The sequence below is a fragment of the Perca fluviatilis genome, chromosome 1 (genome assembly GCF_010015445.1).
Source record: "Perca fluviatilis chromosome 1, GENO_Pfluv_1.0, whole genome shotgun sequence".
NCBI lineage: Eukaryota > Metazoa > Chordata > Actinopteri > Perciformes > Percidae > Perca > Perca fluviatilis.
The window spans coordinates 29,276,286-29,292,858 of NC_053112.1; the positions used below are offsets into that span (position 1 = coordinate 29,276,286).

The window sequence follows — 16,573 nt, forward strand, 5'->3', positions numbered from 1 at the left end:
TCAATGGTCTTGTGTTGCATGAAGGAATTGTTTGTTCCTCCCATGCTTCATGCAATAAAAATGATCGGAAAGAGTGTTTTTCTCTCTCTATAAAAGAAGAATTTCCCCCACAATTACAAATCTAAAATACAACATATGAAGCTGCTGCATTGAGAAGTTTCTTACTATATAAAAACATGTATCTTTTGTGAACAAAATGTGACAATTTGCAGTTGTCTGCATCAACTTTATGTGCCACATCAAAACAAACATGGTGCATGTGAATATAAATGTAATGTGGCTGATTTGTCATTTAATAATCACAGCAAAGCCCTGATTAAACACTGCCAAACAAATTTGATTTAGCACGTTTAAATTAAACATCTTAACGATTCTCTATATTCTACACATTCTTCATATTATAGAAATTTACTCGAATCTTATGTTGTTGTGTTAATTTGTGTGTGTGGATTTCTGCATTTAATACTTTGTCTGTGTGGTAATTTTTGATCTATACTGTACAGTCACTTGTACAGTCACATACTGTATACTGTAAACTGTGACCAAAATAAAGTATTGCTAAGCCTACATAATGATGAGTGATTTGAGTCCTTTGAGAGATTATTATTATTATCATTATTATCTAACTACATCATCTTTCAATCAGTTTTTCACTGTTTTTTTTAAAGATTACTTTTTGGCCATTTCCACCTTTAATCACCAAGAGAGCTCAGACATGAAAGGTTAGAGAGGAGGGGAAGACCATAGACTGTATATAAAACTGGGCGAAGACATACAGGAAAGCGCCACAGGTCGGATTTGAACCCAGAGCCCCTGTGTCGAGGAACAAACCTCTTCATATGGGCACTCCCTCAACCAACTGAGCTATCCAGGCACCCCTCTGGCCCTGTTTTGACCAGGACCTACTCAACTATGAGCATTTCGAATGGAGGGGCCAGGCTGGGGCAACATGCGATTTTAGGGGTACCAAATATATTAAGCACTGCCCCACCGTGGAAAGATTAGGCTGCAACGAGTGGCTGCAAAATAAAAATAATAATTAGAACTGCTGCAAGCAGTTATGATAGGGTCCAAGCCTTGCTGGCGCGAGTCGACCCCCAACTACACGCAAAGTCCTCGAAAGTCGATTCCAGGTTGCAACGAGTCAAAAGAAGCAAAAGTCAGGAAATACAGCAAGGCGTGAGCTCAAAGCATCAATGCATTTTTTGGGATGTAATAGGACACGCCATCCATAGGTTTGGTTCTACAAAAGACTAATGTTACATATAACAATAAACACAAGAATGCTCATTCAGTGTTAACCTACATTTTATTAATCACTGCACATGAATAATATCCCCTCTTTGATAATAAAGGTGGGGTTAGGAATTTGAGAAAATATTTGCCACAGTTAGGGGGGCCAGAGGGGGATCGAGGCTAAATATTCGGGGGCACTGGCCACCCTTGGCCCCCCCTAGAACCACCACTGCTTCTCACTCATGCCTCCCAACTCTGCCACAGACACCTTCCTCTCTATTTTGTCCCTTCCTCTGGACTCTTTCTGTTCTCTTACTTTTCGGCAGGCTAGCCCGACCCCTCCAGCTCCATGGTTGTCTAACTCAGTGCATGTTGAGAGAACCACCTTATAGGCAGCTGAAAGAAAATGGTGAATGTCCTTAATCATCAGTCATCTTGTGCCTAGACTACTGCAACTCACTATACTGGTTAATGGGCCTGTATGTGCCTCCCGACTTCTGCAGCTCATCCAGAACGCAGCAGCCTAGTTGGTCTTCTACCTACTGAAGTTCTCCCACATTACACCGCTCCTCCACTCTGCACTGTCTGGCACCCAGTGGCTGCTTGAATCCAACTTGTATTATACTCTAAGTGTAATGTAAGAACACAAAATATGTACAAGTTACTAGAATATTTTTTACATCACCTCTGCTAACCTTTGTTTTATTTAATTTAATTGTACCGGTTTTTCTTTTTTTCCATCTTGTGTTTTATTGGTATCTCTTATGCTGCTCATATTGTGCATTATTTGGCTTGGAGTTGACTTCGGCGTTGTGATTGTTGTTTGTGTGAACTTGATGGTTCAATAAAGAAAGGCGGTAGTAGGAAGTTTGTGCAGCAACTGTACAGTGAATGTAACCTGAACTATGTCGGACGAGTCTGATGGCCAAGTTTCGGATAACGATAGTTTGGATAGTAATGAGATGGCATGGGAAGAAGTTACATTACATTACATTACATGTCATTTAGCTGACGCTTTTATCCAAAGCGACTTACAATTAAGTGCATTCAACTGAGAAGGTCCAAACTCTAGACAACAAGTAGTAAGTGCAAGTACATTAGCTTTAAATAAGCTAAGCTACAAAGAAACAAAAGTGCAGGTTAAAGAGTGTTTTTTTTTTGTTTGTTTTTTAACCGAGGTGTAGTCGGAAGAGATGTGTTTTTAGCCTTCGGCGGAAGATGTGTAGGCTTTCAGCCATCCTGATGTCGATGGGGAGCTCATTCCACCATTTGGGAGCCAGGACAGTGAACAGTCTGGATTTGGTTGAGTGATTAGTTCTCCCTCGCTGTGGGGGGGAGCAAGCAGTTTGGCTGATGCAGAGCGAAGTGGGCGGGTTGGGGTATATGGTTTGACCATGTCCTGGATGTAAGCTGGGGCTGATCCGTTCATGGCCCTGTATGTAAGTACTAGTGTCTTGAAGCGGATGCGGGCAGCCACTGGTAACCAGTGAAGAGAGCGGAGGATAGGTGTAGTGTGAGAGAGAGAAGTTAGGACAAAAAAGTGTAGACTAAGATCGGATAGTGGATCTGACTCTACAGACGCCATTAAAAAGAAAAGTAGACCTGAAAGAGATGGAACTAAGAATAAGGTACAGCAGTCAATCAAAGAAATATGGAAAGTGGTTGTTGTATTTGAGCAACAGGGAGGGCCACATTTACACCCAATCCATATCACTAAAGCAATTGAGGAAGAAATAGGGAAAATTAAGCATGCACGATTCATGGGAAATGGGAGGCTAATGATTTTTGCAGCGTCTGAGGAACAAAGGGAGATGATCTTAAAAAAAGACACATTGAATAAGGTCAAAGTTACATCGCACATTCCAGGAATAATGTCAAAACAGAGAGGAGTTATAACTGGAATTCCAATTTCAGTTTCTGTTGATGAAATTAAAGGTAGTCTGAAAGGGGGAGAGCTTATTGATGCAAAACGATTGACTAAAGGAAAAGAGAAAATAGAAAGCCTGTCTATATTGCTATGGTTTAAGAATGCCATGCCTTCGAAAGTTCAAATGGGCTACATGTGCTATCCAGTAAGAGAGTACATTCCACATCCATTGAGATGTTTTAAATGTCAGAGGTTCGGACATGTAGCTGCTCAATGCCGAGGAAAAATTAGATGTGCTAAGTGTGGAAGTGAGCATGAATATGGGCAATGTGGGGATAATACAGAGTTAAAGTGCTGCAATTGTGGAGGATGTGTGAAGCAAAAGGAAGCTAAGGAAGTTCAGAAATATAAGATAACCCATAAAGTTTCGTATGCTGAGGCAATCAAACACATTGTGAAAAATAAAAAAAAGAAGAAAAATCAGCACCTATCTATTTACCTGAGCAAAGGAGTACAGATAACAATAGGACAAACCCACTCAGAGAGAGTAATAGGACTCCTATAGAGAATATAGATCAACAGAACAAGACACTCAGGCCTCCTGTTCCAACCTGTTGTGAATGTAAGAAGAGAATTTCAGACGAGACACTTTTGATAAAGAAAAATGACTTTATTGCTTTCATATGTTCAGTGGTTAATGTTACTATGCTACATGTTAAGAAAAGTGATAAAATCAAATCAGTTGTGGAAGCTGCTAGTGATATTTTGGGGTTAATAACGAAGGCAGATGATATTCATGAAATACTAAATCAGAGGTATGGAGGGTCTCAAATTGGTTAAAACGTTAATAATGTTTTTCATTCTCCAGTGGAATGCGCGGAGTCTGATAGCAAATGGACAGGAATTTAAGAGGTATGTTCAAGAAATGGCAAACCAACCAGATGTTATATGTATCCAAGAAACATGGTTAAAACCGCATTTAGAGTTTGTATTGAAAGGATATCACAGTATAAGATTTGATAGAGGTAAAGACAGAGGAGGAGGTTGCATTACATTTATCAAAGAAGGGATAGCATTCAGACACATTAATACAGCGTCTGAACATGAAAATGTGGTTGTTGAAGTCTTTAATGGTGACAAAGGTAAATGTACTGTTATAAATTATTACAACCCATGTAAAGCATTAACGAATGGTTTGTTGAGAAGTATAGCTAAAAGAAGTCATAGAGAAATATGGTGTGGGGATTTTAATGCTCATAATAGTTTATGGGGAAGTAGACATACAGATTTGAATGGAGAAATATTAGAAGAAATGATAACTGACAGGATGCTAGTATGTGTGAATGATGGTAAAGGGACAAGGATAAATATTTTCAAAAATGAGAAATCATGTATTGACCTCACTTTAGTTGATAGAACAATACTGCCCTGCAAAGGTAAAACGCCGTAACATCATGTTTGGGCAAAAATGAGTTTATGTCAGTTTTGGGGTATTTGAGACCTCCTTTATTATGTGAATAAATATCTTGAGTCAATTTGATTGTTTTAACGAGAAAATAAAGGGCTATGACAACCGTAACATCCAAAACCATACGAGAAACCACAGCAGAACGCCTTAACAGCTGTTACGGCTCTTTGCCTTTGTTCCGGGCACGCTGAAGTTGAGTTAAGGTGTTCTGACTTTGTTTAGCCAGGCATTAAGAGAGATGTTACTGTGCCGCCGTGATGTTACTGTACTCTGGCCTTGTCATACTGTCAAAGTTTGCCACTTTTAATTGTCACCAAACCACGAAACATACACACAAAATATCTTTCAAATAAAGTGGTGATGATTCCTATTCTGTCAGTGTCAGCCCGGAGCTAGCTAACTTTACTTCACGTAGCGCTAACGGTGATGCTGACACACCTCCTCACTTTGCGGAGCCTCACATCAGACGCCAAAAACAAATCATTAAATACACAGGCATCCTACCTTTCCATGCAATCCGATATAATCCATGGAAGATATAATCCATAGCAAAGCACGTCATCTGCTGTATCCACAACAATCCATACGTGTTTGAGCTATATTTCCTTCTTGCAGGTGTTCATGTCAAATCTTACACAAATCCATAAAAGCACTAAGCTAGTTATTGCTAACGTCCGTACAAAGTATGCTAACCTAAATGTTCTAGGATCAGACCTTTAGGGGGGCTCAACCCCTAATTAGAATATGACACAGATACAGTGCCTTGCAAAAGTGTTAAACATTATATATTTATTGTTAAACAATATATATACCTTTGTATTCAATTATAATTAAATTATCTTTATTGAGAAAATATTTCTTATATTTATTCATACTGTATACTGTACTGCAAAGTAACTTATCTGTCATACTGTTCAGTGTTTCCTCTATGTTGATTGGCAAGTGGCCTTCGCCACAGTTAGATTTCTCCCGCCACGGTATCAGAAGTATATATACCAAAATCCGTCAATCAGCAGTGACTGTAAAGAGCGCGTCGACGGAGAATAGCGCAGACACACGCTTCACAACGCGAGTGGGCACGCGCGCCACTCGGAGAAAAGGGAGAAAGAAAAAAGAGACAGGCTGTCCGGAGGACCCGGTTGAGATGGCATGTGTGCATTCTTGACAACTGTAAGTCGTATAACTTATATTGTCAGTTCATTTAAGCATAGTTTTCGCACATTTTAGTTTCACCTTCACCTGCTAGCTAAATTGCACGTAGCTGTTGATTCAATACAACGCCCTTGATATCATATCATGGCATAGGCCTAGTAGGCTAAACCATGATTATTTCATACATTCATGAAACATATTGGGGGAAAGTCATTCAACATAATTCACAGCCAAATGACAATTAAAAGTATGCTATTTGAACATTTATAACCTAACCTAACCTGGCAGGCACTGCCTCCGATTTGGTGTCTGCTGCGGTGCGCAGCGCAGCTCGGACCGTGCGCCGCTGCCCTTTTTTTCCTCCATAAACTCCGCTCTCAGCTGTGTGCAATGATTACAGCCAGTTGTAGCATGTATAAAGTTATATGAACACGTAGACAGCTACAGTCTACGTGTAGGCCTACTGCGCCTTTCACAGAGCGATCGCCCGGTGTTTTTCTTCTGATTCAGAACCATCCACGCCGTAGCCTATGTTACCGACTCTGGCTTTGCCTTCGGCCCATCGGTGATGCATTGCCCACACTTGTTACTTGAGACCGCTAGTTATGTTTCTCTGACAGAGGCTATGATTATTACTAAGCAACCAAGATGCATCTTCAACCACGCAAAAGATTAAAAACAAAGCCGCGAAAATCCGAGCGGTCAATATGACCGTGTATGGTCAAAATAGGTCAAAGTGATTGTATTTTCTTTGCCTTTTGTGTAATGTACAGTATATAAAAACTATTTTAAATGAAAATAAAGACTCTTTTAGGAAAAGTCAGGTACCAGCAGGATTGTATTTTTTTATTAAGCAAAGTTATTACACATACATTTCAAAACGGTTCAAAATGACCGTCCTGGCCGTTCTAGTGTAACCCAGCCTTGGAGTTATTTTTCCAAAAGCCAAGAAAAATCAAATGCACACTGCAAGGCTGCCAACTTTGCCACTGAGGCAAATATGCAATTAGTTTCATTATGAATGGTTTCATACTATAGCCTACTTTGGGTTTTGGTTTCCCTATGAAGAAGTTCTTGTAAAATTAATTTTGTAGACCTACAGTTCCTCAAAAATACAGTTCAATCAAAACGAAATCAAAATATGCCTCATTGTGTGTGAATAGAGGTGAATAAATATATTTGTTTGTGTTGCAGCGAAGTGTCAGTTCTGTTTAACACGTAAAACATTTGCCGGCGGGACGCCGGGGGGGCCAGACAGATCTGCCCCCACTGCTAAAAACAATCATAGAGGAAACATGCTGTTCAACTGTGTTAGTGTTGCCACACTATCCTGATCATTATAGCAGTAAATAGGAACAACCAAATGTCTTCTATATAATTTAAAACAAATACCGTGATGACTAGACCTTGGTTAGGTGTTCTTATAATGGATGTAAGTATGGTGAACAGCAAGCAAATATTGATTATATGTCAGTTACTGCCTTTTGCCTTTGCATGACTCCTTGTTTTTGGCACATGATACAAAGGCAGAGTACAGTAACTGCCAAACAAGGGTCAAAGGTCAATTTTGAACTAAAGATTTTTTTGCATACAAACATTTCTTCATTATAACAACTAGTTGTCAAATTTTTGGAGTTCTACCTATAATACTTTTGTCTGGACAAAATTTTTTTCATTGTTCTCAGTTTCACACTCTAGCGAGTTAAGGTCTTTTGCCTTTGCAGGGCAGAATAGCCAGCAGGTGTGACTGGGAAGTAGATCAGAGTACAAGTATTGGAAGTGATCATTTTCCAATAATATGTAGTGTAGATATTGATTTTAAGAGGGAAGAATTTTATACCCATCATAGATGGTGTTTTAAGAAGGCAAATTGGGAGAAATTTTCTAAATGGTGTATAGATGGATTAAATGACATGCCTGAAAAAATAGAACAAAGTATTGATGACATGAATCGAAGGTTGAGTATGGTTATCATTGCAGCAGCAAGTCAGAGTATTCCTAAAAATATGAGCCAAAGAGGAAAAACTGCTGTTCCATGGTGGAATAATAAATGTACAGAAGTTGTTAAGGAAAGAAATAGAGCTTTTAAAATGTTGCGTAAAATGCTTAATATGGATACTCTTATGGAATATCAAAGGAAAAAGGCGATGGCTAGGAAAGTTATTAAAGAAGCTAAAAAAGAATCTTGGAGACAATTTTGTTCGACAATTGGAAGAGAAACAATGCTGAATAAGATGTGGATGATGGTTAAAAAGATGATAGGTAAATATAAGCCCCCATATATTCCTGTCCTAATTGACGGACAAAATACAGCAATATCAGATATGGACAAAGCTAATTTGCTTGGAGGCAAATTTGCAGAGATTCATAGAGGTAACCATTTGGATGAGTGTGTTAAGAAAAGAAAGGAAGATATTATGAATGCTAACACAGACATTCTTAATACTAGAGAGGGAAATATGTCTGTCTTAGATGTTGAATTTAGTTTATCAGAACTTAAAATGGCTTTAGGTAATACAGGATATTCTTCTCCAGGATGTGATGATATATGCTATGCAATGATTAGAAATCTGCCTGATAAACTTTTGGAAAAGATTCTTGAATTATTTAACAAGATCTGGAATGAGAGCAAAATACCAAAAGTATGGAAAGATGCAATCATTCTTCCATTTCCTAAACCAGGAAAGGATTCTAGCGATCCAGAGAACTATAGACCCATTGCTTTGACATCCCATTTAGGAAAATAAATGGAAAAAATATTAGTGGCGCGTTTGAATTATTATCTTGAATATAAATGTCCTTTAAAAAAGTATCAGACAGGGTTCCGAAAAGGTAAATCAACTACTGATGCTTTAGTTAAGCTCAGCAATGAAATAGAGAAGACTCTAGTTATGAAAGAGGTCATGGTGGCAGTGTTTTTAGATATTGAAAAAGCGTATGACACTATGTGGAGAGAGGGACTATTAATTAAATTAGATATAATGGGAATCAGTGGGAGAATGTATAATTATATATTAGACTTTCTGTCACAACGTACAATTAGGGTCAGAGTTGGTAAAGGCATAAGTGAAGAGTTTACGGTTGACAGCGGAATTCCTCAAGGAAGTGTTATTAGTCCCATATTATTCAATATTATGGTAAATGATTTGAAAAATTAGGGGAAAGGAATGAAGGGTTACTGTATGCAGATGATGCTGTAATATGGAAACGGGGACGCAATATATCATACATAACAAGAGTTGTTCAGAGGGATATACAAGCACTAGAACAATGGGGTAATGATTGGGGATTTAAGTTTTCCATACCTAAAACAAAGATTATGTTCTTTACCAGAAAGAAGGTCCCAGATAGGTATACAGTTATGTTGTACAATCAATCAATTGAAAGAGAGAAAAATTTAAATATTTGGGGATGTGGTTGGATGAACGTCTTACATGGAAACATCATATAGACCATATTGAAACAAAATGTAAAAAGGTTCTAAATCTAATGAGGATGATAACTGGACAGTGTTGGGGAGCAGATAAACAGTCTTTGATGTATATATATAAAGCTTTAATAAGATCGACCATAGACTATGGATGTATAGTTTATAGTTCAGCATGCAAAACTTCTTTAAGGAAAATTGAGAGGATTCAATTCAAAGCTATAAGACTTGCTTTAGGAGATATAAAAACAACCCCTACGTGTGCTTTATTAGTAGAATCGGAGGAATCTCCTCTTAGTTTGAGGTATGATAAATTGTCTTTGACATACTGGGTTAGGTTGCTGGGAAGTAGGCTATTAATAATCCAGCAAGTTCAGTTCTTAATGTTTGCTGGGAATATCAAACAAAATCACAAGGGTTTGGGTGGAACATCAACAGTATAGCAGAACAGTATGGAATTAAAGATCTGAAATTTAGTCCATCACTGGCTCTGAGTGCTATTCCCCCATGGATTCTTCCATCACCAGAGGTTAACAGTGAATTGTTGGAAGAAAAGAGAGAGTATCCTAATGAACAAAGTTTTGCAGCATACTGCCAGGGTTATATAAAATCGACATTCTATGGATGTGTTAAAATATATACAGACGGTTCAAGAGATCCACAAAATGGTCATTGTGGGATTGGGTTGTTTATTCCAGAATTTAATAAAAGAGATGGCTATAGGTTAAATAATTTTCTTTCTGTATATTCTATTGAGATAACTGGGATAATAACAGCTCTAAGGTGGATTGAAGAGGTTAAGCATTGAAGAGATTCCATGGCAGCTATTCATAGCCTAGATACAGGTCATTCATCAAGAGAAGATTTGATTATAGAAATTAAACATTTACCATTGCATTTCAGGAACCTTGGAATCAATATTCAGTTTTGTTGGGTTCCAGCTCATATAGGTATAACAGGAAACGAAGAGGCTGATAAAATTGCAAAAAAGATGCTGAAAAACAAATGTATAGGAATTAATGTCCCACTGGGGAAGGGTGAAGCTAAATCTCTAATTAAGTCTGAAAATATGCAAAGATGGAAAACTGAATGGGAGGCTGAGGTTAATGCTAGACACTATCATAAATCACAGAAGATTGTGACCGGGAAAATGGTTACTTCACTGAGTTTATACAGACGGGAAGAAGTGGTCTATACCAGACTTAGGTCACACAGGATTGAATGCTAACTTACAAATAATAGGTTCTAGCAATGGCTTATGCATAGAATGCCAAGACAAAGAAGATGTAGAACATGTGCTTTTTGTGTGTAAGAAGTATGATGATAGTAGAATACAATGGCAGGAAATGGAAGGAGAGAATGCAATACATGATATTCTTGAAGAACAGGGTATGGCAAGGGAAAGACTTGAAGCTTTATTTATTTTTCTTCATAATACTGGTTTAGTAAAATGAATATAGTATAATATAATATAGTTTTTTTTTTTTGTTTGTTTTTTTTAATTAATTCAAGCCTACTCTATGACGTTTCTATGAAGTTCATGGTATACACTCCTGTACAGTTGGTGGCGGTATAATACAAAAGTAGTAATCTGCCAAAAAAAACTAAAAGAAGAAGAAGAAGAAGTTTGTGCAGCATCGAGTTTGCAGTTCACACTCCGGACCGAGAGGCGGCGGTAATGCACTCCCACGATGTTTACCATCCGTCACAGAAGCGGAAGTGTAGCAACGTACACATTAACACTGCCGGTGATCACACGTGGGTACAGAAGTTTGTCAGAGTAATGTGGTGTAGTCTTATTTAGGAAACATGTCGAAGAGGCAGACAGCCATGTCAGAAGAACATACCGTTGCTGAAGTGGTACTCGAGGAGGAGGATGTCCAGGATACACCGCCATTGACCAGACGGACGCGCAGCGGCCGCAAAGTGCGCACTCCTGCCGCACTGTTGGACTCAGAACCCCCGGCGAGGACTCCCAGCAGGCGGACCAGGAGGTCTGTCCTTCAGGAGCTCCCGGCTGTAGAAGAGAAAAACACGGTGAATTCAGGGCAAAAACTCGAGAGTCTGCCTGCCGAACCGGAGCCGTGTGACGTGTCCGAGCCAGCGAAGCTGCACACGGAGGCTGCAGCAGACACCGACCGAGTGGACGTCAACGGTAACGGGCCTACAGCAGTAGAAACGGCACCCACGAGTTCCGAGGCCGTCCCAAAGAAGAAGCATCGTTCGGGTTCAAGTGGGAAACCATTAACTCCGGTCATTCCGCTGGGAAAACCCAAATCTGGGAGAGCGTGGAAGGACCGCAACAAGCAGAGGTGTGTGCCAGTATAGTGAAATAACTAAGTACATTTAACGTTGCTCAGTTATTGTAATTAAGTAACGCACTTGTTTTTATTTTCTACTACTTGTTAAAGGTGTGAATCTTCACTGGTTTTCTGATTCGATGCGATTACGATTATCATGTCAGCAATTCGATTTGATATCACGATGCGTCAAATAAATGTTTCTATTAAAGCCGTGTAGGATATTTAATTCATAGCTTTTCAAACTTCAAAAACAAAACATTCCGCAATGCCCTAATACTAAATACATTGGATACATACAACTACAGCACTGAGCACGTCACTTCCTGAATGTGCAAAACATAACAGAATATGTAAACAAATGTTGTTAAGCCTACATTAAATTGTAAACAGAAATAATCAATTATGAGCCTGCCGATTATCGATGCAGCATCGTCCATGTCCACAATTCGATGCATCGATTATTTGATTAATTTCAACACCTCTACTACTTGTCCTCCCCTACATTTAGGAGAGAAATGTTGTTGGGAAGATCGCGGATAGAGAATGTGACATCCCTTTTGGAAGCTGCTGCATGATAACAGTTATGAATGTGTAACGTTAATTGGTGCTGATGTTTAAATTTAGGATTGAGTATTAAACCTCAGTACTCTGAGTACTACTGACCACATTGTGTCCTTATCAGCAAATGTCAAATCCGTCATGTAACAATCATAGATAGCTAAAACGTTTTTGAAATGATTTCCCTCTTCGGTTATTGTTTGTAATGAGAAAAGTTTATTATTTTATGCATTTCACAAATTTCAGTATGACAGACACACCCACTGTCACTACTCGATGTGAGTCTAGTGCAGATGTGAGCGTTGTATCTGTATAACTTGAACAAGCCTCACGAGTCATCCTTTGCGAAGCTCCAACACCTGCTTGTCGCAAAGTGACGCAGATGTGCAACTCACATCTGCACTCGACTCACATCGGGTAGTGACACCCTTTCGGAGTTCTGCGTCGGGGTTGCTTTGCATCACGGTGCATTTCACCTCCATAACGCTAGGGGGTGATAAGTCTGAGGTTATTTGCGAGGTGTCTGTCAGCCAGTGTTATGTTAGCAAGCAAACTTTAGCACAACTGCCCACACAAGTACTGCTTGCTGGCGAAGTGCTAATTTAAAAACGCTACTGACATATAGACACTTTAAAAACGGATAACCCCATCATTGTAACCAAATATGTCTGAGTTCATTTGCAAAGCTTATGTCAGTGAACTAGCATGTTACTACTCCCCACTGTAGGCTGCTTTAAACACCGACTATCAACACACAGGACGAGTTGACCAATCACAGTCCTTGCGGTCTGCGCGTTGCGGCCCGCCAAGTTATCATTTTGTATTGCGTTCAGAGCTTACGGTCGCGGGCCTCGAGAGGGTTCGCAGCGCGCAGAGGGGCTCGAGGGGGTACGCCCCGATTGCGTCAGAAGCATGAAACAGCCTTTAGTGTTACAGCATAACGTGTAACATAATGAAGCTTGGTTTATTTCACTGAATGAAAATACATTTTAAAATGTTTATACTGAGCACTTTTTTCTATCAAAAGTCCACCATTATTTAACATTTCTTTGTTTGTTCATCTCATTTAAATTTTGCTGAATGGGATTGTCGAGCAGACCAACTGACTGACACATAATAATAGATCGATACTTGGCGTCTGTATCGATACAGTATTTCCACGGAAAATACCGCGATATTATGCTGTATATATTTGTTTGCCTTTACCCACATAATTATATCAACATAACTGATGAATATTTATCAAAAATCTCATTGTGTGCATATTTTGTGAAGGCACCAATTGTCAACCCTACACTATCGCCACAATATCGATATCGAGGTATTTGGTCAAATATAACGGGATATTTGATTTTATTCATATCGCCCAGCTCTAATCCCTACTTTCATGGGATGCTTTATGAATGAGACACTGTTACAATTTGTCTTGTGTTATCTAAAAAGCTGCTTTTATGTGATTTGTCTTTTAGGTTCTCTGCAATGGTGAGAGATAAACCACTGTGCTCTTCTTGGGAAAAGAAGATGGAGGCCAAGCGGGAGAAGGAGCTGGTGAAACAGTATACTTTGAAGCTTAAAGAGGACAAAGCCAGAGAGAAGGAGGTAAAGCTGTGTGAGGATTTAACCCCTGTAATGTTTAAGTATTTGCACCTTTTTTCATTGGTGCTATTTTTCTGCGCTTTATAGGAAAAGAGGAAAAGGAGAGAAGACAACTTGAAACGTCGCGCAGAGAACGAACGCAAATCAGAGATTGTGCAAGTGGTATGTCAACTTTTATTGTCTACACAAAAAGGTCTATAGGCATCTAGTAGCTTACATATGTTTTGTGACACATTTGAGTCCCATTAAAGTTATGGAGAAGAAAATTCGAAACTGCTTCAGAATTTCATTTGTGCAATAAAAAGAGCTTATCAAGTGAAAAGTTGTTAATTAGCAACGCAAGCACACAATCTTTCCATCAGTGATTTGACCTTTTGTTCATATTCTCCCGTCTCTTTTGTATCACAGATCAAGAACACAGCAAAGATCAAGAGGATGAAGAAGAAACAACTCAGGAAGATTGAGAAGAGAGACACTCTGGCTCTGCTGCAGAAGTCACAGAAACATCAAGTAAAAGCCAAAAGGCAAAAAAGTCAAAAGGTTGACCAAGATTTGACCTAAAGACTGTGAGATAATAAAAATGCATCTGTTCAGTACTTTGCCTACATGTCTTATATTTGTATGTCTGAAATACAACAAACGCGTTTCTATGGGAGGATGTATTTCCACATTAAAAGATAACAATGAGCGCTAAAGTGATCATCAAGAAAAACTGTTAAGCTTCAACCTTTTTTGTTTTGTTTTTGGCGTTATAAGAATCCTATTTTGCTTTGCCTCTCTGTTAAATTCTCATAAAAGCCTGTAAAACATCACATATGACTGACTTTGTTTCACTTGCAGGGTTTTATATTAAATAAAATTTTAATTCTTACTGTTCATCAAATTGTCACACTAATTGATGGCTGGGAAAGCTGCACACGGGTAAAAAAAAGAAAGTACAATGAAGGTATGCAACATCAGCACAGCAATAAGTAGAATATGTACTTTTCCTTTTAAGTTGAGGTGCTCGGAGTATTGTGACATCTAAATTCCTTTTCATAAATGGCATGGAATGTAATACGTAAAACGCAGAACTCAAAATATTGATCAAAACGACCGGATGACGGGCCTCAGTGTTCCCATCAAATTTAAGATGGTCATCAAAAATAGGACCCAAATATCTGATGAAATAGCTGCTGAGAAATAAGATTTATTTTAGTCGACTAAAAGAAAATTAATCAGCAATTGTTTTGAAAATGTATTAATTGCTTTTCCGTTATCATTTCAGTCATTCATCCAAATATGACAAATACTGGCACCAGCTTCTCAAATGTGAGGTTTTGGCCTTTTTAGTTTATATGATCGTGAATATCTGACTTTTTGACTGTAGGTCCAACAAAACAAGCAATTTGAAGGTGTAGACTTGGGCTTTGGGAAATAATAGTAAATAAAGACATGTTTTAGACACTTCATAGACAAAACTATGTATCTGATAATCTAACGCTGGTTTAGATTATCAGATACATATACACGTCTTCAACGTTTTTTTAGGCCAAGGATCCCTTAGCTGAAAGAGATGGAGCAGAGACCCCATATTGTATAAATTTAAGTTGCAAATTAAACTGGGCCTACAATAACAAGTAGAGCCCTTACACATACCTTTTTATGGTGCATGTATACAATACTAAGCTATTGAAATAATTATTGACATTCATATATGTATACATCATGTTTTAATGTTAAACATACATGTAGCACAGTGAATCCTTAAGCTTAACTGTATCTGCCGATGGCTACCTATAGACCAATTACCAGTCATCAATGTTATGTAAATAAATAAAAAAAAAAACACTAATAGGCCTACTTAACTTTGCTAATATGTTGGACTCATGTTTATATATATTTTCAGACATTTTAACTAAAAAGCTTTTTTATGATTGAACAGTTACTTGGTGGCAATGGTCAGTTTGTGTCGTTATTATGGCTTCAGCTGATACTGTATAACTGTGTGGGAGGTTTGGGTGTCTAATGTCAGACACACTGTTTTTTTTTTCAAAGTGTTAAGCAAGAGGCTGCTGTCATGGGACCAGATGACGGTTCACAGAATTGCAGACACTCGGCAGTAACTCAAGTCTTGATGTTTAGGCTCTGTACTCCTCAATTGGATTTAAACTACGACTATGTGATTAAAGTGAGACCATAAAGACTAAGTAACGCAATCTAACATATATTAATTAGTTTATAAGAATTAAATTCAAAAATTGAATTCATAAGCAATAAAACACACCCTTAACCACCTTAAACACCTGTCAGCATAATGCAATACAATTCAGCACCATTATAAACCTCATGAATGTAGGATATAGGCATTCATTTTAGCTAGGTGTACCTAATAAACTGGCAACTGAGCGTATACTGCTGTGTAACTGATATTACTGAGTCAGTTCCTTGCCTTTTTACTCTTTCATATTTGTACTACTAATACACAACATTTCAGCATGTCACATAAGATTCCAATAGTTTTATCTCAAACGCACCGTACCTTAGAAATAAATTCAATATTCTATTATCCTGTAATTGCCACTTGTGGCCACAGTGGCCGGTGTTCAGCGAAAGTCACTCTGAAAGTGCTAATGCTTTTAAGGTGCTGTAGGTAGGATTGTGAAGATCCAGGACTTAGCCCAAAAATGTGAACATCGACAACTTCTCAGTCCCTCCCCCCTTTCTGCTAAAGCCCAAGACGGTCTCGTAAGCCCCTCCCCCCACAACGGAGAATGAATGTGTGTGCATGGGCAATGATTGACATGCAGTTAGACACCCCCCTGGCCCTGATTGGTGCATCTCAACAGGGAGCTGTGGATTTTTGCAAATTGCACTACAGGCTGTAGTGGAGCCAGAGGAGCCAGATTTTTTTTTTAATGACCTGCTTCATGTAGTTCTAGTCGAACAAAGGGTCAGTTTCAGCAAATATGACAGAAATTTAGTTT

The 16,573-nt window shown here is 38.6% G+C and overlaps 1 protein-coding gene across 1 annotated transcript; it reads left to right on the top strand.

The window, feature by feature from the left end:
• Positions 1-10,852: 10,852 nt before the first annotated feature.
• ccdc86 (coiled-coil domain containing 86) lies at positions 10,853-14,419 on the top strand. Its single transcript, XM_039817013.1, has 4 exons — positions 10,853-11,462; positions 13,481-13,610; positions 13,695-13,769; positions 14,016-14,419. The coding sequence occupies exons 1-4, from the start codon at positions 10,960-10,962 to the stop codon at positions 14,166-14,168; spliced, it is 861 nt and encodes a 286-aa protein (XP_039672947.1). The 5' UTR covers positions 10,853-10,959; the 3' UTR covers positions 14,169-14,419.
• Positions 14,420-16,573: the final 2,154 nt, after the last annotated feature.